We start from the raw sequence: 26634 nt of genomic DNA on the forward strand, positions 1-26634 counted from the left end.
CATTTGATACCATGTCTTGTGTGTTATGACGGATTTCATATTAATGCTAATATGGCTAAAATTCGTTAGCTAGCTGACCAACAACTGCAACGATGTATTTGAGAGAAGTGGTCATTGTGCAAATGTATGTTTTCAATAAATATTGCAGACGAAATATAGCTTACATGTCAACTATCTAAACTAATCACATCGGTTTTGCCCGTGGTTACGCACTGGTCTACTTAGTTCATTGACTTTCATAAAAGAGAAAAGTGGGTTGCCTCGCTGGATGGCTTCTAATTTAAAATCAGGTAATAGTTATGAAATCACTCTAGTACGGTAGCAGAAAAAGCATTTATTTAGTCAGCTGAAGATGCACAACTTCAACAATGAGATCAGAAAGATAACATTTTGGAAGATGCTCAGTATGAATAAGGATATCTCAACTTCAATGAGCAAAGTATGTTGAGATATCAGATACCTCTCAACCCATTAAACAGATGAACATTGACATGTACAAAAATCAATGCTATTTTCCAGAAAGAAAAAAAGCATGTAGGTTTTCGCTTAGCAAATAATGCATGAGCTATGATACTTTCAATCCGTTATATGCAGAGGTTAAGAGGTGGCGACATGTTTCTGATGTCAGTCTGATGGGCTGTGGCTTGTTGCCAGACACACCAAATATCTTACACCCCCTGCAAACCTTTAACCCAGATGCATGAAAATGTTTCACTCTTCAAACAAAACATTGTTTTAACTGATGTCTTTAGTAGGCTACTAAACAAACCAAATATAATTGAACAGTATTAACTTTCACTATGGAAATCAATTGATTAATTGTGTTCTTTATCATTTTTGAAGGCATATATCCATGTATTAAAAAATAAACCAAGGCAAACCATTTGGTAATGAACGACATATGCCAACTCAACATGTCAGTATACAACAGATATAAAAACCATTAACTTAAAACTAAGACAGCCATCCTAGCACTGGATTATAAATCCCTTTATTGGATAAATCAAAATGCAGCATCTGTATTAAACAAAAGTATGGGCTTTGTTCCGAAGTATACGGCCACACCTCCCAAATATATCTTCTTACAGGGATCCTTCATTATGCATGATGATCATGGAACCCTCATCGGCTTCAAAACAGTCGTGAAAAATAATCAAAGGCTCTAGGATTTCAAACCTATTTGATAAACAATAAGAGGAAAAAGTAAGTGTACGCCCCTAGCCCCTAACAATTGCAGTTGTGGCATGGGACAAAAATTGTGAAAGATCAGCACAAACAGGCTGAACGGAAATGTGAAGGCTCACAGCCAGCCTCACTTTAAACAAGACCATGGCTTTCCTGTTACCAAAGCTCTCTAATGGATATTTGTTTGTTTATTAAGTACTGTTTCTAATATAGTTATATGGTGTTTGCAGTGCCTGCACAGATTGACATTTCCTTCCTTTTAATATTTTCAGATATTTAGTCAAAAGGACTGAAATCCCTCTCAAGGTTTTCAGACTCGTCGTCATCAGAGAAGAAGTCGTCCTCGTCTATGTCATCTTCATCATCTTCATGCCATTCGAGGACTTCCTCATCGTCATACTCATCATCCTCCTCTGCCTCATCTCCACCTTCCTCCTCATTGTTGTTGTTGTTGTCAGAGTCACCAGACTCAGAGGCTCCAGCCCTGCAGAGAGAACACCAGTCTCATCTTGAGCACAGAAAATCAGGAAAAACATGCTACTAGATCCAGATGGTAATGTGGAGATCCACTTCTCAAAATGTTCTGTACTCACGCTTTGTTGGCATCTGTGGTCTTAGAGAGATTTGAAGCTTGAGCAGATTCCTGTTCCTGTCCCGTTTTGGAGTTGTAGCCCACTCGAAAGTCCTGTGTTTGGAGAGACCAGACAGGAGGAAACCCTAATGATTTGCTGTTGATTGGACCACAATGCATCCAGTAAGTATTAGCACCACACTTTGTGTTCTGCTCTTCATAGTGTGTGTGCGCGCAAGTCCCTACCTGGGTCGAGTGTTGTAGAATGGCCACCAGACGCTCCTGAATGCGGCGGATGAGTTCCAAGCCAGTGTTGAGGTGCTCAGGCTTCAGGAGACGGACGCAGGACGCTAGATCAGTACACTGCAACAGGGTCTCCTCTGGGGGGGGGGGACACGATAACTTATCCATGAGGCTTGCAACATACTCAATAGCAATCTGCTTTGACAAAATCTTACTATGATTTTCCTAGAATTCATGAAGGTCTTACCCAGTAGGATCTGTAGAGCATTGGTGTGAAGCTCCAGGGCTTCCATTTGCTGCTCCATCACATCCATCTTCTCTGTGTCCTGGTTGTAGTAGCTGTACACACACGAGTAGGCCAGCACCTACATGGCAGTCAGGCAAGAGGTCCATATTAGTCATATGGATATTTTTTGAATACTAACAAGGTTCATACATACATACATACATACATACATACATACATACATACATACATACATACATACATACATACATACATACATACATACATACATACATACATACATACATACATACATACATACATACATACATACATACATACATACATACATACACATACATATACACATACAGACACAGACACACAGACACATACATACATAATACAGAAATTACGGGATAGAGTACTCTGCAGACACTGACAAACCAATCAATAAAAACGCAATCATATATTTGGCATTTGCAGCACGTGCTGCCCACATTGCGGGTCCTTTCGACTGTAGGCTATGCAATATAAAACAAAATCGACAGGTTTTATATATATTTTTTTAATGCTAATTATTCTATGGCCAAATCATGCTTTCTGGTGTAGTAGCCCAATTATAATTATTTTATTGATTTCTTTAGACTGGAATATGCAATTCAATTTACTTTAAGGAAAGCTCATCATCCCCCTAGCCTTATGGACACGCCGTCTATGCCTTTTAATGTGGCAGAAACACAACCAGTCATTGTGTTTCATTCGATTGTTAAACAATCGATCATTTAACAAAGGCCTTCCTGTAGACTATTCATCCACTCACAAAATAATTTCAGCATCCCGCAATTTGATGAATGGAAAGAGACATTAGTTACAAAACACCTATCGTTATTTTTGTATATATTTTTTTTACCTTTATTTAACTAGGTGAGTCAGTTAAGAACAAATTCTTATTTTCAATGACGGCCTAGTGGGTTAACTGCCTGTTCAGGGGCAGAACGACAGATTTGTACCTTGTCAGCTCCGTGATTCGAACTTGAAACCTTTCGGTTACTAGTCCAATGCTCTAACCCCTAGGCTACCCTGCCGCCCCGTAATAACATTCTACGATTTGTCATTGGGCCTACACTTGATGCATCCACTGTTGTCCATGCGCGCCTTGGTCTCAGCCACCTTCCCAAAATGTAACTGTTCTCCACAAACCACAACGCATTTTGGAGCGTATACCACTCGGTTTCCAGTCAACTTGCTAATTTGTCATGCGGCTGACTTGCAGTAAGTTGAAATAATGGTGTAATAACCCCACTATTTATTTTCCCAGGACGCAGTACCGGACCACCTTTCACCCCGGCTTGTATGTGAAATCACATGCTGGTATAGATTTTTCCAAAATGCTCTTTAACACAAGAGACACTGTATTGCTTCAATGTCGCAACAGATTAGTTGGTTATTTTCCTATTAGCTTACTTCCTCTTACCTTGCGAGCTTGAGCAAGTACTTTGCAGGCATCAATAACAAATGTCAATGACTTCATTTGGAGGGCTTCATTGATGGAGGAGACTTTGCTCTCCAGATTGATGGCAAAGTCCTTGGCCTGGTTGTGGAAAGTGCATCTCTCGTTGTAGTCTTGGAACTTCTTTTCCTGCCTTGCTGCTTTACTCACCTGCAGACAGACCAAAAAAATATCACTGCATTGGAAATCAGAGCTTTTGTTTATTACTTAGTTTTGTATTAACTTAATTGGGATAGGGGGCAGTATTTTCACATCCGGATGAAAAGCGTGTCCAAAGTAAACTGCCGGCTACTCAGGCCCAGAAACTAAGATATGCATATTATTAGTAGATTTGGATAGAAAACACTGAAGTTTCTAAAACTGTTTGAATGATGTCTGAGTATAACAAAACTTATTTGGCAGGCGAAACCAAGGACAAACCATTCAGATATTTTTTGTTTTGTTGTTGAGGTCACTCCTTTCAATGAGTTTTCATTGGGATTCCAGAATTCTAAGGTGCAGGCTTGCAGTTCCTATCGCTTCCACTGGATGTCAACAGTCTTTAGAAATTAGTTGAGGTCTTTTCTTTGAGAAATTAAGCAGCACTGTTAACCTCTTGAATCTAGGGGGCACCATTTTCATTTTTGGAAAAATATCAAAAGTAAACGGCTATTTTGTCAGGACAAGATGCTAGAATATGCATATAATTGACCGCTTAGGATAGGAAGACACTAAAGTTTCCAAAACTGTAAATATATTGTCTGTGAGTATAACAGAACTGATATTGCAGGCGAAAGCCTGAGAAAAATCCAATCGGGAAGGCTCTCTTATTTAGAAAGCTCTGCGTTCCTATGCGTCCCTATTGAGCAGTGAATGAGATATCAACCAGATTCCTTTTTCTATGGCTTCCCTAATGTGTATAGTGTCACAATACATAGTTTCAGGCTTTTATTTTGAAAAATGAGCCTGAACGTCAACATTGCGTCAGTGGTCAGCTGAAGTCTCTCAGAGTGTTTTGTGCGTAAAGGACAAATGCGGCCATTGTTTCTCTCTATTCTACTAAGAAGCCACCAGTCCCGGTTGATATATTATCGAATAGATATTTGAAAAACACCTTGAGGATTGATTATAAACAACATTTGCCATGTTTCTGTCGATATTATGGAGCTAATTTGGAATATTTTTCGGCGTTGTAGTGACCGCAATTTCCGGTCGATTTCTCAGCCAAACGTGAAGAACAAACGGAGCTATTTCGCCTACAAAAATAATATTTTTGGATAAAAGAAACATTTGCTATCTAACTGGGAGTCTCGTGAGTGAAAATATTCAAAGCTCATCAAACGTAAACAATTTAATTTGATTGCTTTTCTGATTTGTGACCAGGTAGCTAGTCATAATGCTATGCTAGGCTATCGATAAACTTATACAAATGCTTGTCTTGCTTTGGCTGTAAAGCATATTTTCAAAATCTGAGATGACAGGGTGATTAACAAAAGGCTAAGCTGCGTTTCAATATATTTCACTTGTGATTTCATGAATATGAATATTTTCTTTTCTAGTAATATTTTGTGTACGTTGCATTATGCTAATTCGTGTCAGTTGATGACAATTCTCCTGGATCCGGGAGGGGTAGTTCCAAGATGTTAAGAAAGAGTGTAGAGGGAAGTGTACTCTTTGTTAGGCGCGTGACCGGAAAAGCACGCTCCACTTCGTTTTCCTCCGGTATTGAACGCTGTTTTTTCCATCTTAAATTTTATCGATTATTTACGTTAAAAAAATACCTAAAGTTGTATCAGGAAAGTTTGGACAAAGATTACAGGTAACTTTTGAGATATTTTGTAGTCATGTCGCGCGTGTTGGAACCGGTGTTTTTCTGAATCAAACGTGCCAAATAAATTGACATTTTTGATATATATCAAAGGAATTAATCAAACAAAATAACCATTAGTGATGTTTATGGGACATATTGGAGTGCCAACAGAGGAAGATCTTCAAAAGGTAAGGTTTAAAATATATCTTTATTTCTGCGTTTTGTGTCGCGCCTGGTGGGTTGAAATATGATTGTCTGTGTACTCAGATAATAGCATCGTATGCTTTCGCCGTAAAGCCTTTTTAAAATCTGACATGTTGGCTGGATTCACAACAAGTGTAGCTTTAATTTGGTGTATTGCATGTGTGATTTCACAAGTTTAATTTTTATAGTAATTTATTAGAATTTGGCGCTCTGCATTTTCACTGGATGTTTGCCAGGATCCTAGAGAAGTTAAAGTATGTAGGATTGGACATGGATGATCATATCACATACCAAAGGGGAAAATACTCTGCAATTCATGGAAACCCTTTGCATTTGGACTAAATCTTATGAAGCGCAAACTTAATTGAATCAAGTCATATGGACTCACCATAGCTGAGCAGTTGTAGTAATCTTTGTGGGTTGGTTTCCATGGCTTGAGACACCTCCAGCAAAATCCATGGTTACATTTGGCACAGGTCATACTGGAAGAAAAACAAATGGAGTGGTAGTAACAGTGAAGCCTATAAATCCCTACAACATACTTCTGGTAAACCTTGAAATGGTTTGATGGGGGAAAAAAAAGAAAAAAAAAGATCAACAGAACAGGGCTGAGGATTAAAACGGGTCCAGCAGCTTTACACTTACTGAAGGCAGCCTTCGTTCTTCTCTATCTGGGCCTGGCAGCTGGGGCAGCGTTTGGAGATGAGTTTGGCAAGGTGCTTACTTTGGGCTTCCATGGTCATACCCTCGTAGTAGCCACCATCGTCCATCCACTGGGACATGTGACTGCAGCTGGCTGGGTAATGAGCCTGGGGGAGATGGAGGTTAAGCTGTACTCTGTGCTTGCTTGAGTGTCTGGAAAAATATGTATCGATAGATTTACCCTACACCAAGTTTGATCACTAACCATACAAATATGGATTTCTGATTCAATACCATTAAAGTAAAAATATTACAAATCAACCCAAAAATGTTTACTAAAGCCCTAACACACAAATGAGAATGAAGACATGAAGCTGTGTACTGTATGACAGCTCAGTGCTAACCTCTGGGAAGTTGCAGCTAAAGCAGGAGGACCAGCAGCACTTTGAGCAGGTTCCCATGCTGCCGATGTTCTCCTTGCACAAGATCTGGTCACAGCCCAGGGGGTTGGTGCACCAGGTCAAGTTGGAGCAGCACTCCACGTAGCCCCGGAGGAGCGCGTTCTCATACTGGAGGAAAAACGGAGGACAGGAGCAGAGGGGCTCAGCGAAAGGACAGGTACTGCCGTTTTAAAGTCACGAGACGCAAACAAACATTGTAAAACTGGGCAGAAATGTCCATGCTAAACTGAGCCAGCACTTCATATGACAACTAGACTAATGTGACACAACATTTTGGGTTAAAATAAGTGTCTTTCTCTCATTGAGTTGTGTGGGGGACAGACCTTGGCAATGGTGTCTTTGTCGGTCAGGATGTTGAAGAAGAACTGAGAAGTAGGTTGCGCACGGCAGTCTGTGATTGGACAGTTGCAGTTCATCACCAGGTTCTGCTCAATCCTGGCTGTGAGGTACTCCTGCCAGCAAGACTGTAGGAAGGAAACATACAGGGCCTTCGGAAAGTATTCAGACCTCGACTTTTTACACATTTTGCTAAGTTAAAGCCTTCTATAATGTATTAAATAAAACAACATTTTCCTAAGCAATCTACACACATCCCATAATGACAAAGCAAAAACAGGTTTAGTAATTTTGCTAATTTATTAAGAACAAAAATACCTTTACATAAGTATTCATACCCTTTGCTGTGATCAAAATTGAGCACAGGTGCATCCTGTTTCCATTGATCATCCTTGGGATATTTCTACAACTTGACTACACCTGTGGTAAATTCAATTTATTGGTCATGATTTGGAAAGGCACACACCTGTCAATATAAGGTCCCACAGTTGACATTGCATGTCAAAGCAAAATCCAAGCCATGTGGTCGAAGGAATTGTCCGTAGGGCTGAGACAGGATTGTGTCGAGGCACAGTTCTGGCGAAGGGTTAAACATTTCTGCAGCATTGAAGGTCCCCATCATTCTTAAATGGAAGTTTGGATCCAGCAAGTCTCTTTCTAGAGCTGTCTGCCCAACTAAATTGAGAAATCGGGGGAGAGGGGCTTTGGTCAGGGAGGTGACCAAGAACCTGATGGTCACTCTGACAGAGCTCCAGAGTTCCTCTGTGGCAATGAGAGAACCTTCCAGAAGGACAACCATCTCTGCAGCACTCCACCAATTAGGCCTTTATGGTAGAGTGGCCAGATGGAAGCCACTCCTCAGTAAAAGGCACATGACAGCCCACTTGGAGTTTGTCAAAATGCACCTAATGACTCAGACCATGAGAAGTAATATTTATCTGGTCTGATGAAACCAAGATTGAACTATTTGTCCTGAATGCCAAGCGTCACATCTGGAGGAAACCTGGCACCATCCCTACGATAAAGCATGGTGGTGGCAGCATCATGCTGTGGGGATGTTTTTTGAGCAGCAGGCATTGGGAGACTAGTCAGGATTGAGGGAAAGATGAACGGAGCAAAGATCCTTGATGAAAACCTGCTCCAGAGTGCTCAGGACCTCAGACTGAGGCGAAGGTTCACCTTCCAACAGGACAACGACCCTACGCACACAGCCAAGACAACACAGGAGTGGCTTCAGGACAAGTTTCTGAATGTCCTTGAGTGGCCCAGCCAGAGCCCGGACTTGAACGCAATCAAACATCTCTGGAGAGACCTGAAAAGAGCTGTGCAGCAACGTTCCCCATCCAACTTGACAGAGCTTGAGAGGAATGGGAGAAACTCCCCAAATATAGGTGTGCCAAGCTTGTAGCGTCCTACCCAAGAACACGCAAGGCTGTAATCGCTGCCAAAGGTGCTTCAACAAAGTACTGAGTAAAAGATCTGAATACTTAAGTAAATGTGATAGTTATTTTTTATAAATTTGCAAAAACAATTGGTTAAAACCTATTTTTGCTTTGTCATTATGGGGTATTGTGTGTAGTTTGATGAGGACAAAAACAACAATTTAATCAATTATAGAATACGTCTATAACGTAACAAAGTGTGAAAAGTCAAAGGGTCTGAATACTTTCCGACGGCACCGTAAATAATCATCAAATGAGTCCTGACAAACTGTACACATGAATTAGGAGAAGATGTTACTACTCAGTATGTACAGCGTCATTCATCCTTAACCCCCTAGAGTTAATTCTCACAAACGTCTGTAGCGTCCCAACAGTTTGACATACAAACTCTTATGACCACTATGGAAAGGGGGAGACTCTCACGTACACAAGTGGTCACCGACCCCCACAAGTGTCAGAGGACTCGTCTGAAGTCGGTACCGTTGACATGCAAACAGCTGGCTACAAACTATTGTGACCCACTACAGAAAAGGTCACAGGACTCGTCTGAAGGTAACCGGTACTGTTTATAAAAAAAATATTTAAATAACGGAAGTTTGAAGGTAGTTTTATGCCTAACCCCTCCAAAAATAAAAGAGTTAAATGTGTAAAAAAATATTTATTTCCTGAGCTTTCTTATATCTTCTAGATAAGACAAACACTTAAATCTGGTTCCTTATGATTGGTTTTTGACGGCCTTTTTTACCATTTATGAATGTGTTATTCAATGCGTTTCTCTAGGCTATAGTAGTAACTAACAAATTCAATATTTTATCATCAAATAAATATTTTATTCCTGAAGGGGTACTGAAATTCAGAATCAAATAGCTAAATTATCTATAGTATGACCATCTTAAAACGATTCCATGTCAGTGTAGAACCCTCGCTCCCCAACAGCTTAGACTTTAGAATTAAAGTATCCGTGCAAGATTTTAAAAAATGTAAAAGTCTGAAAAGGGGTAGAAAAATGTGTAAGGTGACTGACCCGGCAACAGTAGTGCATGCAGCAGAGGGTGGGGGCAGGCTCTGCCTCCCCTGTTTGGGAGATGAGGCACACGGGGCAGCTGGCCACATGGCTAGGGGGCGGCTGGGGGTTCAGGCCCTTTAGCCCGGCAGCTAAAACCAGGGAGTCTGGGTCGTCTGTGTAACGCTGGATCAGCACATCCACGTTCCACTTGCAGTGGACCAACAGGTGCTCAGCCCGGTCCAGGTCCAAACTCAGAGTGCCAGAGACCTGCTGGACGGTGCGCTGCATCAGCTGCCGGACTTCCTCCTGGTTCATGGTCCGGCCCATGGACAATAGGACAGCCTCCAGGACTCCATCTTCTGCACTCGGAGGGGCTGCAATGATGCCTTCCAGGCTGCAGGAGGAGACACAGTGGGTCACAAGGGTACTTACAACTATGGAAATCTTAACTTATTAAAAGTGAGGGTGTCAGAGTTTAGTATGATTACATTGGAAATGCTCTCCTTTAAGAGAACAAGCATGTGTTACTTAGTGAGTAACCATAACATCCTTATTGACAAGCAAAACTTAGTCATCAGGTTAGTAGTAAGTGTGATTTTAATGACAGCGTGACTGATTTTGGAATCTTCGTTAGAAAATATCTCACCCCACACAACATTTCTAGACTATTTCATTATAACACAAAGAAAGCAACAAACATGGTTCAAAGTTGATCAATTTTCTTTATTTATAATAAAACATTCACTGGCATATTTTGCCTGTTCCTGAACATATTTGTATAAGAGCCTAGATTATTTTTTATGTTGCATTTATTGTTTGAGTAGAGCCATGGGTTTCTTGGAAAGTAATGGCTTAGATGAACAGCATCAGTGGTCATCCTGAATATGAAATTACTGACATTGGTGGGCATTGCCATGCAGCCACAGTTAAGGTCAAAGTGCATTTAAAAGCTTAAGTAGGACAGAACGAGAACATATGTCACAAATATGTGCTGTAACAGGACTGAAGACCTCAACCCAATTGGTTATTTATTAAAGCATTTATCCAATGCCTAAGGCAGTGGGACATAAATGGAAAAGGCCTGTTAATCTAGTCTACTCTCCTTCCCTACAATTCAAAAACCAAACTAGCCCCGAGATGCAGAATCTCCCCAGAGGCCACACCAGCCATCCACATTAAAATTCTTTCCCCCCACTAGGTCAAGGCCAGTCCGCACACCTGATGTCAGCGTTGCTGCTGCTGGGGTTATTCTTCAGCTCAGCCTTGCTGAAGGAGAAATGCGCTTGGCCCTTCTGGGGAGTGGAGGGGTCCTCAGGCAGGAACTCCACGATGTGGGGGCTGTCCTCGTTGCGCCTGATGTAGCCCTTGCTGATGACATGCATGACGCAGGACAGCACGTCTGTAGTGCTGCAGCTGAAACGAACTGAGCCCGGGGAACGAGTCACCTCCCGCTTCTGACACGTGTCCAACACCTGGGGGAGGACAAGTGAGAAAAGTAGTACATAAGACACCAGCTGCTAGTATCTGGCCCATCAAATAAAGCTGGTCCTGAACCACGGAGGGATGGACGTCTATACTACCACTACATAGGTTCAGTTGAGGATCTCCATTGGTCACACATGAAAAAGGACATGGGGAGGAAACATGGCCTTACTCTGAACACCAGGTTGTCTATGTGCATCTCTTTCTCAGCCTTCATGATCTGGATGATGAGGCAGTAGATGAAGTTCCTCTTCCTCTCCAGCGAGCGGGCAGCATCCTCATCCACATTCAGGTACGTCTGCTTGGGCAGCAGGTAGCAATAGCTGTGGTTTTCCAAACTCTGAGACAGAGCTTTTTTGTTCAATCTCAGGACTCCTATGAGCAGAGAACAAAACTATACATTCAGTGCAACTCCACCGACAAATGCCAACAGTAATTTCAAAAGGTCACTAAAATAAAATCTAACTGGGGAACAATGCAGGAGATGAGGTCTGTCAGTAAAAATGTAAATGCAATGTCACAAAATCTGATGGATTACAGGGATCAACAGTAACTCCATAGAATATTTGTGAAAGGCTCAGAGAGAAAGAGCTAGCCAGGGGGAGACAAAGAGCAGGAGCTCACCCTTCACAAGATTGTTGTCAGGGCTGTCTTGGGTGAGAATGCCCTTCCCTGCTATGAGGGGAGACAGAGCATGGGCCAGCATTGTCGGGGAGAGGCCTGTGGCCTGCTGAAGAGCCTCCACAGATACATCCTGAAATAAAATACAACAGGCGGTAGTATCAGAGACAACAGCCCATTGTCAAAGGAGAAAATGTATTACTTCAACTCCCCATAGTGCATTGCACTGTACCCCCCCCCAGTCATCTAGTTACCGCTTGGTGGTTGAACTGCAGGAGGATGTACATCTGCAGGGTGGAGACGTAGAGAGTGCAGGTGCCGTAGCGCAGCTCTGCATGGCCCAGCCAGGTCCACTGTAGACGCCGGGGCTTACTGTGGGTCAGATTGTACATGCACTGGCCTGCAGACAAACACACATCACTCAGCGTTTAGCCTCGAGCACTTTCGTTCTGAAAGATGCCATAACGGACTGGTTCTGATGAGATTTTGGCATACGTGACTCGTTTCAGGAAACTAGGCATATGTCTCTGAGATAATGGATGGGCTGGACATGCCGGGAGATGAGTTTGGATGGGTCTGCCATGTGGTATGCTTCTGTCTATAACGTGAGCTGCTCAGTATGTGTTCTTTCTACCGTGCAATTTATTTGAAAGATATAACACTAGCCATCGAGAACTACAAACATTTTGCTACTTTCTCAACAGCATTGATGCCCTAAATTTAACAGGCACTTTCGACAGATAAGTTGGAAAAAGTGATAGGCTACTTTCTGCACACGCCACGGTAATTGTGAACGGGAGTGACTTAACAACTCTGGCCAAACAATGTGGCTACAAACAATGTAGCCTAGTGGTTAGAGCGTTGAACTAGTAACCGAAAGGTTGCAAGTTCATATCCCCGAGCTGACAAGGTACAAATCTGTCGTTCTGCCCCTGAACAGGCAGTTAACCCACTAGGCCGTCATTGAAAATAAGAATTTGTTCTCAACTGACATGCCTAGTTAAATAAAAAGGTAAAAAAAAAAAAAAGTGCCTACAAATAAAATGGTTCAAAGTTCAAATGGTGCCCGTCTGCTATGATGCGTTCAACCATGTATACGGACGGGTAAGAAGAGCAACATTTTCAGATACAAGTGTCTAATTTTGTGAGAAAGTCATTTTCATTCCAAGTTAAAGCGTACCGTTTGCTGGCAAACTGGCAATAATATTATTACACAAATCATGTATGATCTGTGTAGTAATATTATTGGAATCAGAAATCTATTTGCATTGCTAGTTATAGCCTAATGTTACCTAGCTAACATTGAACATAGCTAGTTGGTTAGCTTTAGCTATATGCAGATTCATACTACAGCTATGACTAGAGGTCGACAGATTATGATTTTTCAACGCCGATACCGATTATTGGAGGACCAAAACAGCCAATACCGATTAAATCGGCCGATTTTTAAAATGTATTTGTAATAATGACAATTACAACAATACTGAATGAACACTTATTTTAACTTAATATAATACATCAAAATCAATTTAGCCTCAAATAAATAATGAAACATGTTCAATTTGGTTTAAATAATGCAAAAACCAAGTGTTGGAGAAGAACGTAAAAGTGCAATATGTGCTATGTAAGAAAGCTAACGTTTCAGTTCCTTGCTCAGAACATATGAAAGCTGGTGGTTCCTTTTAACATGAGTCTTCAATATTCCCAGGTAAGAAGTTTTAGGTTGTAGTTATTATAGGACTATTTCTCTCTATACCATTTGTATTTCATATACCTTCGACTATTGGATGTTCTTATAGGCACTTTAGTATTGCCAGTGTGACGGTATTGTTTCCGTCCCTCTCCTCGAACCAGGAACACATCGACAACAGCCACCCTCGAAGCATCGTTACCAATCGCTCCACAAAAGCCACAACCCTTGCAGAGCAAGGGGAACAAATACTCTAAGTCTCAGAGCGAGTGATGTCACCGAATGAAACGCTATTAGTGCACACCCCGCTAACTAGCTAGCCATTTCACATTGGTTAAACCAGCCTAATCTTGGGAGTTGATAGGTTTGAAGTCATAAACAGCTCATTGCTTGAAGCATTGCAAAGAGCTGCTGGCAAAACGCACGAAAGTACGGTTTGAATGAATGCTTACCATCGCTCAGTCAGACTGCTCTATCAAATCATAGACTTAATTATAACATAACACACAGAAATACGAGCATTTGGTCATTAATATGGTCGAATCCAGAAACGATCATTTCGAAAACAAAACGTTTATTCTTTCAGTGAAATACGGAACCGTTCAGTATTTTATCTAACGGGTGGCATCCCTAAGTCTAATTTCCCTAATTATAAGAAATTAATGTTAGCAGGCAATATTAACTAAATAAACAGGTTTAAAAATATATACTTGTATATTGATTTTAAAGATACGCATTAATATTTATGGTTAGGTTTGGTGCAACGACAGTGCTAAATCACCACCGGTTTGGCAAAGTAGGCTGTGATTCAATGAGAAATTAACAGGCACCATGACACGCTAGATAAACTAGTAATATCATTAACCATGTGTAGTTAACTAGTGATTATGTGAAGATCGATTGTTTTTTATAAGTTTAATGCTAGCTAGCAACTTACCTTGGCTTCTTGCTGTCCTCGCATAACAGGTAGTCAGCCTGCCACGCAGGCACTTTGTGGAGTGCAATGTAAGGTAGGTGGTTAGAGCGTTGGACTAGTAACCGGAAAATCGGTGTCCAAAAATACCGATTGTTATGAAAGCTTGAAATCGGCCCTTCTGGTCAACCTCTAATTTCCATGTTAAAATGTTACGGGATGCATTTTCTCCGTTTTTGATGTAGGCCACTGGTTAAAACTAACTTAAAGCAGGTACAGCCTCAGTGTTCACAGTAAACGCACACTGGAAGTTGCACAAAATGTTCGTAACATAACTTGGATGTTATTTGATAGTGTGTGTTTACCAGGGACGCTAATGTGAAGAACATGACCTGCACCAAAGTCAGATTAGGATATAGGCCAAGGACTAGACAAGTGTATTTTACATGGATTCTTTCCTTATTGTAGGATACTACTTTTAACACTTAGACTTGAAATATTTGGTTGTTTACTAAAATACTTACTCTGTATAGCACTTGGTCTCACATGTCAAACCTTAAAGAGAAGGGTAGGGCTAAGGCTTAAGAGGGTGGGAACGATGCTGAATGGGTGTAGACAAAGAGCTTTCCAGTAGGTGTACCAAAACATCCAAGGGCCATGTTCTCAAAACTGGGGTTAAAAGTTAACTTTTAAAGCAGAATTACTTTCCCATTGTTGCTCAACTGTAGTGTATGATAACATTTTCTAGCCGAGTCTTTTATCCAACGTAAAAAAACACAATTTAAAATGTTGCTACGTAAGACCGAATCGAGGCCGTCAGTCACATATGATACATAATAAAATACATCAATAGGAGGCAAACAAATTATAGCATACAAACTTTTTGAAAAGAGATAACCGAAGGGGACTGACTGTTAGAGTAGAAGTCCGTAAACTCTGCCAGGTAGGTGCAGAGCTGCTTGGGGAAGTATCTGCTGTGGTTGTCCATGTAGCAGGGGGAGGAGACAGCCCAGCAGCGAGGAGACAGGATCAGCACCTTCACCTCACTCTCCTCCTCAGGCTCTGATGGCTGATCATCCATCATCTGTAGCACAGCAAAGGACAAAAATAGTTTGTTATTGGTTGGATTCCCAGGAGCCCATATCACATCGTAACATGTGTATGCTGCTTTGGAAACGAGCATCAGCTATATATCTATGTTTTCTTTTTTAAAGGAAAAACATTGCAGGGCCTGATACAATAGTAGTTCTCGTCCTCTGCTCACCTCCTCGTCGACATCCTGAAGGGTCTTGTCCAGCTGCTGGAGGCGGTAGAGGTGGAATTCCTGCTGCAGCTCCTCAGACTCACTCAGGTTCTTCAGCATCTGCTGGGGGAAGCGGTTGGGAAAGCAGGTGCCTATCTGCATTATGACAGCACTCTCCAGCCACACCTTGCCCTGGCCTAGCAGCCTGTCACCCAGGTAGTACCTATGGAGGAGGAAACAAGATGGATTGAGACTCAGGTACAATATGGTCCTTTTCAGAATGATAAATGGTGTTAGATGGACCTTACCAACTACAGGGATAGAAATATGGCCTTACCTGTAAAAGTGCTCAAAGGTGTTGGCCAGCTCCAGGCCGGAGAGGAAGAGCATGGGTTCTAGGAATTGCTGCAACTGGTTAAGAGTCTCCACGTTGCCAGAGTCCACTCCACTCTCCTGGATCATCAAGTCGATGTACTGGGCAAACCGCTCGCTCACCTGCAAACAGAGATGGAGAATTCAACCTACACAAAGAGCAGTGATCTGGAGAATAGATGTGTTAACGGTGCACTGCCGGGTCACGTTCATTAGGCACCAAAAAGAAGAAAAATGACTGGAACGGGGAAGAACTGTGTTTTCTGTTGCATGCCCTAATATGACCCAAGTAGTATTGAGTATAGGTTGTCTAGTATAACTCACGTGCATGGCAGTGAGGATGGAGAGCTGTAGGAGAGCAGCAGAGAAGCCGTGGCGGAGAGCCAGCACAAATGCTGTCTGTTGGCCAAACAGCTCCTCCATGGCATTCTTCAGACGGAGGTACATGTTCCTGTAGCGCTCCACAAAGTCTGGCAGGCTGCACGTAGAGTCCAAAAACTTCTTAACCTGTTAAACATGTATTAAGTCATCACTCCAAAGTTTTTATCTAGGAGTTCCAACTTTGAAATCCTGCCAAAGACTCATTTAGTGATGCCATCTAGACTCAAACCTTTTTTTAGAGTTACTACACCAACTTACTTCAAGGACATTAGATCAGAGTAGGTTTATAATGGGCCTCAGCGGTTTTAGAGATAAAGGAGTGGCTTACCTGTCTCTGTACAACGCCCTGCCAACACAGTGCTATCCCTGCAATACTGCTGGTGTTCTTCATCTTCGGCTTGACAGAGTTTGAGGAGGAGGAAGAGGAGACAGCGGCTGCATCTTTGTTCTTTCCCTCTTTTCCATCTGAAAGTAAATGACAATTCAGTTACCTTCTAAACAAAAGGTTTGAGATAAAATCAGGGTAAAAACAATCTGCAGCCAAAAACAACAAAGAAACAAAAATCAAACACATCGTCCTGATCATTTTCAACTGAAACTGGAGGGTTGCGTGTGGGAGGAAAGCGGAATGTTGCAGTCATTAGTTATATATTAAAAAATATATATATATATATTTTAAAAAAAATGGGGGTGCCATTGAGCTGGAAGAATAACTTAAAACGAAATGCAGTACATTAGCCTCTAAACTGTTACTTACTCTTTAAATCTTTGCTTCGGTTGATACCTTCTGAAAACAAAAGAAATACCTTGAAATACGGAAGACTTGATGAGTGGTGTCTACCAAATATTATAAGTAAAGTAAGTTTCAATACGCTCGCATTTCCAAATTTTTAACTACCATGCAAAATCTAGTCTACTAAGATGTATTCTCAGCTCATTTTGATTGGCAATTCCCAGCACCCATTTCCAGGGGCAATAATTGTCAGTTCACTATTCTGAAGGTTGAGAAGCTGGACAGAGAAAAGAGCAATAGCAGCCTTGAGTGTTTATCAGAAGTAAATGCGTGGTAAGGTATAGCGTTACAGGATTACTCACTGCACTTGATGGGCGGCTTGAGCTCCTCTGTGTCCACTCTGCTGGTATCCACATGAACCAGTAGGTGGGTGAGGCGACGGACGCGGGAGTTGAAGATGGCTGCCCGGCTCTTGCAGCGCCTGGCTGACTCTGCGTTGTCAAGGTACTCACTGAGCAGCCAGGAGAGGGGACTGAGGACTTGGGTCTCTGTTGGGAGTGGAGAAGAGAAGCAAGTTATTTGTAATGTATGATTGATAGAAGCTAGCTGAAGTGCAGGAAGTGTGTGCGCGAGAGGGACAGAGTGAGACAGACTCCAAAAGTTACCCGAGATGGTGATGCTCTGTACGATGGGGGTGATGAGGGCCTCCCAGCAGGTACGTCCCAGAGCCTCCGCTGCCTCGGCATCAGGCAGGAAACGATCAGCAAACATCTGCTCATGTCGCAGAGCGCTGTTCAGTCTGCAGACACACACCAGGCCAGGTTAGCACAGTCAGGGGGTCCGTGTAATTTGCAGTATCGTGTATAGTAGAGACAGGCTTACTTGTTGAAGAGCTGCAGCAGCTGGGCCTTGTCCTCCAGGATCTCCTGGCACCAGGTGTGGGCCTTAGTGGTGTAGAAGAGGTAGGTGCGACAGCAGAGCTGCTCCTTGAACACGGGCCAGAAGGTGGGCTTGGGTCCCAGCACCTCAAAGCCGTGGACCCTTGTGTCAATGCCACCCTGGTGGGAAGAGCAGGTTCAAAATTTTAAAGGAGACTCCCTGCTGACCAGAGTTGGGATTAGTACCATGTCAATTCAGGAAGTAAACTGAAATTCAAATTTTCATGATTCCACAGCCCACCTGCTGACACCGCTTGATCCTGATCTGCACAATGGACCAGAAGCGGGTCATGTTCTCCAGCAACACAATGCGATTGGCTGAAGGAGGCACATTGACCTGTAAAAACAAAGAGTTGGGTGGGTGCGGTGCTTAAACCTTAAAGACAAGATGGTAAATGTAACCTATTTCCAAAAGTTTCCTACTCCGGTCTGCTTATACAGCTACTTACTGTGTTCAGCTCTGTGTTGATGTTTGTGGGGTCGTCTCCTCCAAGTACTACCATGCGGGCAGGCATATAGCTGGAGTCTTCACTGGCCACAAGCACTGCCAATTGCCTGAGTTAATCAAGAAAAGGAGAAAATTTACTTACAGTAAGTAGTTAAGAGTAAAAAAAAAAAAAAGGTTTAAAGTACAAATATCAATGTCATTGAGGTAACCACAGTTGTTTGAGAGCATGCAGTCTAGCATAAAAATCCAGACACATGAACAAGGCAATAACAAAAGTTTCAGTATACAGGCAAGGTAAAAGTGGGCAACACAGGTGTGCTTCATTTTCAATTGTCTTTTTAAAAAAAAGTGCAATTTGCATAAATCAAGATTAAAAATACCAACATTCTAAACCCTCTGTATGGCCAAAGTGATGTGTGGACGTACCTAATCACCACCCCCTTGTGCATGTAGATGTTGATAAAATGGGAACCTGTGCAGCCATTGGACTCCCAGTACGTTTTAGGGTTCTTGTCTGTGAGCTTGTTGGCTCGATGGTGATTAGAGGAAACCTCCACTTTCTCCCAGCACTTGTCCTCCTTGAGTTCCACACTAGATCCTGTTAATGGTCACAGACAAAGAATGACAGTTTACAAGTTGTACTTTAACTTTGAGGCTAAATAAAAACTTCAAAGGATGTTTGGTTAAAGTAAATAAATCTACCAGTACTCATTTCTTGATTTTATGAAAAAAAAAAAAGAATACAAAAGTAACGACATTATTTATTTTGGCACCATTTCTATACAAGGCTAGTATTCACTTGTAATTTGAGTTAGCTAAAAGTAAGATAGAGATATATATATATTTTTTTAAACACACCTTGGCACAGATTGCGCAGAAAGATGTCAAAGAAGGGGATGTTAATTGGTTGGTGGCTTCGCCGATGCTCCTCTATTTGGCCCAAAACCATCTGTATTTGGTTAGAAAGGACAGCAGAGATTACAAATTAGCTATTAGCAACAGAGTAGCATGACACTTGCAAGCCAAATGTGGCACCCACTATTGAAGGAACATTTCAAAGACCCACAAGTAAAAAATTATATAAAAATGTAGAATTTTACAATATAAAAACCTAGTCTTGTAACTGACTGAATAGGTAAGATAGTAGAATTTGTATTAAACCTGTATGCAACCAGCCAGAACGCTGGTGGTCATTTTCTTGTAGAGACTGGCGTACTTCTCACAGTCTGTGATCAAGTCCCGCAGCTCTGTGACCAACAGCAGGTTGATACTGTGCTTGTCTAGCGCCTTGACCAGGGCGTCCTTCGTGCCCAAACGACACATCACTACGGCATAGTCTTTGTTCACAGAGGCCAGGCGATACAGGAAGCGGATGAGCAGCTGGACCACCTAGAGGAAACAACCTTGTGTCAATTACATAACCATTAATTGAATACATATCTAAAATAGAAACGTAGAGAATTATAACTACGCGCCTTTGGGTTTATAATTATGGAGGATCTTTCCTACCTCACGGTCATTGATGAATGCGGTCATAGAAGACAAGCATGGTTCTATGCTCTCATGCCATGGAAGCAGATCCTCCAGGTAATTGTCCAAGAACTTGTTCAATATTCTACAGGAGAGAATATACAAATGTGCGTGTTAAATTAGTTATCCTCAGGGCACCTTTGAAATACATACATACGCCCTTTGGAGGTTCATTACACAGTACACTGATGACATGATCTAGGCACTGACATGACATTCCAACAACTAAACCCTGTCGGTAGGCAGCACAACAAGCCCCTCAGTCTCACCTGAGGATGGAGAGCTGCGCGGCCCGGTCAGCTCGGTGCTGGTCCATGAGGCGCACCAGGTCCTGGTAGGTCTCTCGGCTGCGGGTCACCTGGTTGCGCTCCTCCTCTAGCTGGGAGGCGTCGTCGCACAGCAGCTGCTCCAGCGTCAGGATCACCTCCTTGGTTGCCGTCATCTCCTTCAGGCTCACCACCAGCATCTTCAGCTCTGTGTCCTTGAAGTCCAACTCATCCTTTGACTCTGGAAAAATATCCAGAACATAATTTATTTACTTAATCTTCTTAGTCCCCATTAGGATATAGGCCCACAAGAAGAGGACAATAAACTGTTCTTTATCGTTTATTGTGGGAAGAAGGATCTATTATAGGAATGCAAGAGGCATGGCAGAAAAAGCATATGTGCAACTAGCTAGCTAGGAACCCCTACACATAACCGGAAGGAGTGTGTTCAGACGAGCAGTGAAATCGAACCTTTTTTCTCCAGCTTGTGGACCATGGAAATGTGGTTGAGGGCAATGATGGCCAGCATGTTCACTGGCCGCGAGGCTGCGAGGCACTTCTTGAGCACAGCGCTGACATCACAGGCCACCAGCTGTTCCGCCAGGCTCTTACTACTGGAGATCAGCATGATGATCACCAACAGACCGTTCCTCACCGATAACATACAGCTGGAAAGAGAGAGAGAGAGCAGATATCCCTTAGCCGCCACTGTGACATAGCAGTGTCATCATAGGGAACAGTGGAGTTGGGCATGTTACCATTCCCTTTGAGAGCCAGTAAAAGACATACCTAGGTGTGTTGAGCATCAGTTCAATGCCAGCGGGGATTGCAGCCAGCAGTCCCTTGGAGCCCTCGGCGGTGGCAGAGCCAATACTGGCAAAGACCCCGAGCATCATGGGTGTGCCAGACTCAGAGAGAGGAAGATAACAGCTGCTCATACTGCCCAGATCATGCTTACTGGCACCTGTGATAACCATCAGAGTCTAGGGAGGGGAAGAAACCAACACACACACACACTAAGTGTGGACAGAAATATGATAGATAAGTCATGACAACACTGCAGCTGTGAAGTTGTCATCCCCTAAAACTATAAGGAAACGTGCTCTTTCATTATAAAACTAGCTAGACAATAAAAGGTGAGTAAAAAAAGAAAAAGTGATTGAGAACTCACAGCCAGAGCGACTTGCTGGACCTGTGGGACAGTGGGGTATTCCTGCATACAGGAGAGGATAGCTTTGACGCCACCTTCAGTGGCAAAGGAGACCCTCCACTCGTACTTGACCATGAGGGCGCGGGTGAGACGCAGGGTGCTGACCACGTTCTCCTTGGGCTGCCCACTCAGTATCTCGACCAAAAGCTTCAGGACTTTATCCCTGGGGGGTGGGGGGTTCAAAGATCAAGTTGGAGGACACAAATGTTAGAGTTCAAACATGACCCTAAAAGAATAGAAGTGTGCAGACAGCAGCCTTACCGTATGGTCTGGACAGCGTCCGTCCTGAGGGTGCTTCTCTCCTGAGGCCCCTCATCCTCTAGGACCTGGATGATGAACTTGATCCCAGCCAGCTGCTGGACTGGATCTGAGCCAATCTTCTTCATGATGTCAACCACCTCCCCCAGCTTCTCCAGGGCTGTCTTCTTGCCCTGCACCTTGGGGTTGTTAAACACTGGTAGGGAAAACACAAGGCAAAGCATGTTAGAGCAAGAATGGCTGTCATTATTTAAAAATCAGGCTAGAGTGCAACAGTGTGAGGTAAGAAAAACAACCCTGTATTCTTGGGCATGTTTGTGGTTTCACTTGTCTTTCTCTGGAAAAAGGGATTGGCTACAGCTAGAGGTAGTTTGCCAACAACAAAAACAAACAAAGCTCAAACACAGACTGCCACACCTTTCATCTTTTCCTTCAGATCTTCTGGGTAGTTAGACTCATCTTCCATGGGCAATTCAGACTCTGTGTCGGAGCAACAGTCCGTAGGACTCTCCTTCTTGGGCTTCTTGGACAATGAGCCCATGGCAGAGGAGGAAGAGGCGGCGGCGGTGGCATCAGATGAGGAGTTGCCCCGTCCTCCACCCAGGCCAGAGGATCCGAGGGAGCCGTCAGGCAGCAGCTCATCGTCTTCCAGGCCTCCCCCACCACGCCGCAGGTAGTGTTTAGAGAAGGCATGGGAGCAGAGCAGGTCCCACAGACATGAGTTCTGCAGGGTCTGCTTCAGGTAGTGGAGCATCTTCCGGGCCACTTCGCCTGGCACCGACAGCTGGATAAGAGTGGCCTCGTCTACGTCTGACATCTGACAGAGCAGAGAGAGGCAAAAACATTAAATCTACTCTCAACATCCATGGGGGCTGAGCATCATGAAAAGAGCAGGAAGAGTGAGAGGATTAGAGAGTGGGAATTAAAGACGGATGGGATGGCTCCATTTTCCCTCGAACATCAATCCAATAGAAAATTGCATCAAAACACTTAACACAGTATGTGCTTTTACAACTCACCTCACTGCGATTGCTCAATTTGAAGAAAGGAGTTCAACAATAGGTTGAAACTGAGTGGAAAACATGGTCGTTGTGAATGTTGTTTCAGAGCCAAACAACAAAATGGACAGCACTTTCTTAGGTGAGGATGAATTCAAAATCACCCATATGCATATTGGATATTAAGCCTTTATGAGCCCAACCCCCCCCCTCCCTATATTTTATTTCAAATAATGATTGTGCTGTTACACAATACATAGCCAACCACATTTTACACCTGGCAGAAATACATATTTGGTCTAGCCTAAATTAAACAAATTCAGACTTAGCCTACACTTAGTGAATTTGTATTTTATAGCGAATATATTTTTATATTTCCATAATAGCCTGATATTACCTTTAGCAACAGAATATCTCACCACCGTGAGTTTCCATCTCCTCCCCCCTCTCCTTCATTCCTTTCTCCAGCGTGCAGAGAGGGGCTGTCAGTTTAATGAGATTGTTTTCACAACAAAACATGTAACTATCAATGTTCCAGAACAGATTTCCCCTGGTTTCCTAAAAATTAAGCACTGGGTTACTGCAGGAACAAACACCCACAATAACATCTGCTAAATATGTGTATGTGACCAATAAAATTTGATTTGAATAGGGTTGGAGAGCCATGGCATACAAAGTTTGGGCAGAATATCACCTGTTGACAGCCAAATTACCAGAGTAGCCTACCCAACATGAGTGAAAAACATACCGGCGGGGAAGTGGCTTCCATTCACTACTCCATACGGATGACACACCTTTTTTGTCTTGCCCATTTAATAAATGGGCCATTCAAGTAAAGACCAGATTAAGCTGAGAACAGTCTGATGGGTGAAAATATGATCACTTGAGAGAACAACGTGTGCAGCCTGAGGCAAGGAACAGAGTGCAAGCTTTTTTGTGACTTTCTCAAAATCATCAATAGCCTATAGGTCACATCATGCAGCTCATATCTTGTGATTTTTAAGGCAGTCTAAGGTTTGCATCACTCACAACTACAGTTGCTAAATAACTCTAAATCTAGCATATAGTACATGTTTTAAACGCTCAACATAGCCACTTCATATGGGCGCACTCTCACTCAGGAAAGGGAAAAATATCCATTCTATTTTATTCAGTTAAGTTCAAATATGTTCCTCTTATTATAAAATAATGGCACGGGACTTAAGCACATCTTGTCTGGTAAATTAACAACAGCACGGTGCACTGTCAGACAACATACAGTAGGGGAAATCATATTCTGTTCTTCTGAAATGCATTTTCTTCACATCATGTTTCTTTAGACCTAAAATAAATAATTTATTGTGATAGTGTATATTCAATTGATTTATTATACTTATTTTAAAAATGTAGATATCCAAAAGGCTTGTATGACAATAACTGTCTGACAACATTTCATGACCGCCACAGCTCCAGTGATGGGCACTTGCCTGTTCATCGAGGCTCTGACGCAGGAGGTTGTTGATCTCCTGCTGTTGCTTTGGTTCCAGCTTCTTGATGAAAAAGAGCACTTCCCACCACTCGGCCCTGCTCAGGGTGGCGCCGTCAGACTGCAGCCCCTCAGCCAGGTAAGGCAACGAGTACAGCCCACCAGGAGGCTTGGAGAATAATGTCTGACACACTGCATACAAGACAACAATATTAGACAACAGTTTCTAATAAAAACAATATGGCAATTTGTTGAATTTACAGAATAACCTGCGTGTGCATTAGGATTCAAAATGTGTGTTCTTTGGCGCGTCGGAGCCATGTTACTGTTAAAAGTCACTTACATGAGTGAGTGTGGTTGCAGGGGATTCTCTTACCAGTCGTGAGCTTGATGGTCTCAGTCAGAGAGGAGGCCTTCTCCTGGGCGTCTTTCTCACCCTGTCCACTAGTGCCAGTGCCCAGGATCTCAACCATGTGCCAGTGCACCCAGTAGGTTCGAGACAGGGAGGTCCAGTACACCTGTGCACAGAAAAACAATCACTTTACAGCAAATCTGACCAAACAGCGTTAATGTCTTTCCCAAATCCGTCACCACTCAACCCTAACTCAAATCGCAGGAGCCTGTGCTGTGTGACACAGTCTAGGCTGATACAAGGTGTGATTTTTACCTGCACTGGTGGCGAGCCATCATTACTGTAGCGGAAATCCCCCTCATCACCAGCGCTGACCTCCTCATAATCCTCCAACATACGGACCAGCATGCCGCTCTTCAGGTTTTCCTGCACATATTCCACATAAGCCGAGCGGCTGGCGAAGTCTGTGCGCGTCTTGAAGCCGTTGCTGGTCTTCTTCTTGGGTGGTGTGGTGGCTGCCATGTTAGAGGCGGCAGCAGTGGCAGGAGAGGCAGAAGCAGAGGCAGAGAAGCGAGGCTGGAAGATAGAACGCACCACACGGCGGGGCGGCTCATCCTCCTGGTCCTCCCCGCAGGCGCTGCCCTGGACCAGGCCGGCTGCCTGTGGCGGCTGCCGGTTGCGGTCCCAGCCCATGACGCGCACCAGCTCAGAGATGAGGTTAGCCATGGCCATGGTGAACTCAAACTCTCGTTGGACACGCAGGTTCTCCGGCTGGTGGCCTGTCCCTGAGGAGGAGCCTGCTGCGTCTTGCCGCTCAGAGCTCGACTCCACCCCTGCCGTGTTGAGCTTGTCCATCAGGGACGTCACACACAGGTAGCGCTTCACCAGGGAGAACAGCAGCTTCCCTGGGATCTGGAGCACACAGGGGAAACGCCACATTACATCTCAGCGACCGGTAATTCACTGGTTTGATCTAGGGGTACATGTAGGAACCCATCGGTAAGTAAGAATACAGTACAGAGACATGGAATATGATTTGGTAGCTACCTGAGGGAGGTGGATCCCCTCAAAAGAGATGCCATGTTCCTCAGAGGAGGTGGTCTCTGCAAACAGCTCCAGGAGGGTGTAGCGATTGTCAAAGTCCATGTGCTGCTCAATACCGTCCTGCTGGCTGAGGGACAGGAGCACATAGGCACGGCTCCCTGTGGGAAGACAGGAGCACCATTATTTTACGTGGACACTATTTTGAGCTTACCCTCTGAATCATTACTGCTTGTTGGTCTGTCATGACACCTAGTATCTAATGAGGTGGTTACCACTGCCCTAGGAGAGTTGCATATGCACACACACCTGATTAACAACCCTGTTCGGTTTCACTCAATTTGAACTTCAAGTCATACTCTAAAAAAAGTGAGGTAATGATTCACTGCTTCAGTACCAGATACAAATATGTTTAAGATACAAGTGCATAGGTCAGCAGGACCCAAACCGATCCAAGTGTAGAATAAATTGGTCATAAAATGTATTAATATGTCACGAATTGCCAGTTCACTAAAATGTTTCTCATATTACATTCTACCTTACGAAAATACTGCTCATCTTGAGACAACTGATGCATCCTCTCCATGTGTCAAACTGCATGTAAATGTTGACAGTCATTAATCTAGTATTACCGCCCAGGCAGCATCAGTAACGTAGTCAAACTGAGCAATATCCCCAGCACTGAGCAATGCAAGGTAGGCGGCCTCTTCCTGATATCTGACACATTCAGCATTCAAATGCTAAAATGGCTTGAGTGATATTAGGTTGTCACTCAAATAACGCTTATGTAATTTGCTAGGTTATCATCATCTACGCGCGGTTAAAAGTAGTGTAATAAAAGTAAGCTACCGGAAACAGCGGCTACTTAAAGCTGTCGTCAACACCACTACCAAGGTGCTGACTGATCTCGTTCGCAAGATCTGGGAGCATAATATCATATCACAAGACTGGAGAAAAGTACTAATCTTCAAACTGCCAAAGAAAGGAAACCTCAGCGAATGTGGCAACTAGAGGTCGACCGATTAATCGGAATGGCCGATTAATTAGGGCCGAAGTTTTCATAACAATCTGAAAT

At 43.2% G+C, this 26634-nt stretch overlaps 1 protein-coding gene across 7 annotated transcripts in view; it reads right to left on the minus strand.

Annotated features, from left to right (window-relative positions):
* Positions 1-314: 314 nt before the first annotated feature.
* LOC110502367 (cullin-9) overlaps positions 315-26634 on the minus strand; it is a 40205-nt gene continuing 13885 nt past the window's right edge. For 2 of the 7 annotated variants that reach the window (XM_021580334.3, XM_090216692.1), the window contains exons 3-41: positions 25566-25720; positions 24834-25430; positions 24543-24684; positions 24168-24358; positions 22121-22520; positions 21707-21899; positions 21407-21608; positions 21025-21218; positions 20707-20903; positions 20239-20476; positions 19949-20054; positions 19601-19828; positions 19298-19388; positions 18866-19037; positions 18441-18546; positions 18233-18328; positions 17936-18111; positions 17719-17852; positions 17416-17601; positions 17078-17107; positions 16649-16785; positions 16264-16446; positions 15905-16062; positions 15589-15790; positions 15237-15408; positions 11976-12121; positions 11725-11854; positions 11273-11475; positions 10837-11090; positions 9637-10012; positions 7158-7298; positions 6778-6942; positions 6377-6540; positions 6120-6213; positions 3703-3888; positions 2247-2364; positions 2003-2136; positions 1779-1870; positions 315-1669 (exon numbers count right to left, since the gene is read on the minus strand). In XM_021580334.3, the coding sequence (XP_021436009.3) occupies positions 1462-1669; positions 1779-1870; positions 2003-2136; positions 2247-2364; positions 3703-3888; positions 6120-6213; positions 6377-6540; positions 6778-6942; positions 7158-7298; positions 9637-10012; positions 10837-11090; positions 11273-11475; positions 11725-11854; positions 11976-12121; positions 15237-15408; positions 15589-15790; positions 15905-16062; positions 16264-16446; positions 16649-16785; positions 17078-17107; positions 17416-17601; positions 17719-17852; positions 17936-18111; positions 18233-18328; positions 18441-18546; positions 18866-19037; positions 19298-19388; positions 19601-19828; positions 19949-20054; positions 20239-20476; positions 20707-20903; positions 21025-21218; positions 21407-21608; positions 21707-21899; positions 22121-22520; positions 24168-24358; positions 24543-24684; positions 24834-25430; positions 25566-25720 (7097 nt within the window). In that variant the 3' untranslated portion in view covers positions 315-1461. Of the gene's footprint in view, positions 1670-1778; positions 1914-2002; positions 2137-2246; positions 2365-3702; positions 3889-6119; positions 6214-6376; positions 6541-6777; positions 6943-7157; positions 7299-9636; positions 10013-10836; positions 11091-11272; positions 11476-11724; positions 11855-11975; positions 12122-15236; positions 15409-15588; positions 15791-15904; positions 16063-16263; positions 16447-16648; positions 16786-17077; positions 17108-17415; positions 17602-17718; positions 17853-17935; positions 18112-18232; positions 18329-18440; positions 18547-18865; positions 19038-19297; positions 19389-19600; positions 19829-19948; positions 20055-20238; positions 20477-20706; positions 20904-21024; positions 21219-21406; positions 21609-21706; positions 21900-22120; positions 22521-24167; positions 24359-24542; positions 24685-24833; positions 25431-25565; positions 25721-26634 lie in introns of all 7 variants that reach the window. The other 5 variants (XM_036959673.2, XM_090216694.1, XM_036959675.2 and 2 more) reach the window with 5 other exon arrangements.

Source organism: Oncorhynchus mykiss, chromosome 23 (genome assembly GCF_057628025.1).
Source record: "Oncorhynchus mykiss isolate SJ-2025 chromosome 23, ASM5762802v1, whole genome shotgun sequence".
Taxonomy (NCBI): Eukaryota; Metazoa; Chordata; class Actinopteri; order Salmoniformes; family Salmonidae; genus Oncorhynchus; species Oncorhynchus mykiss.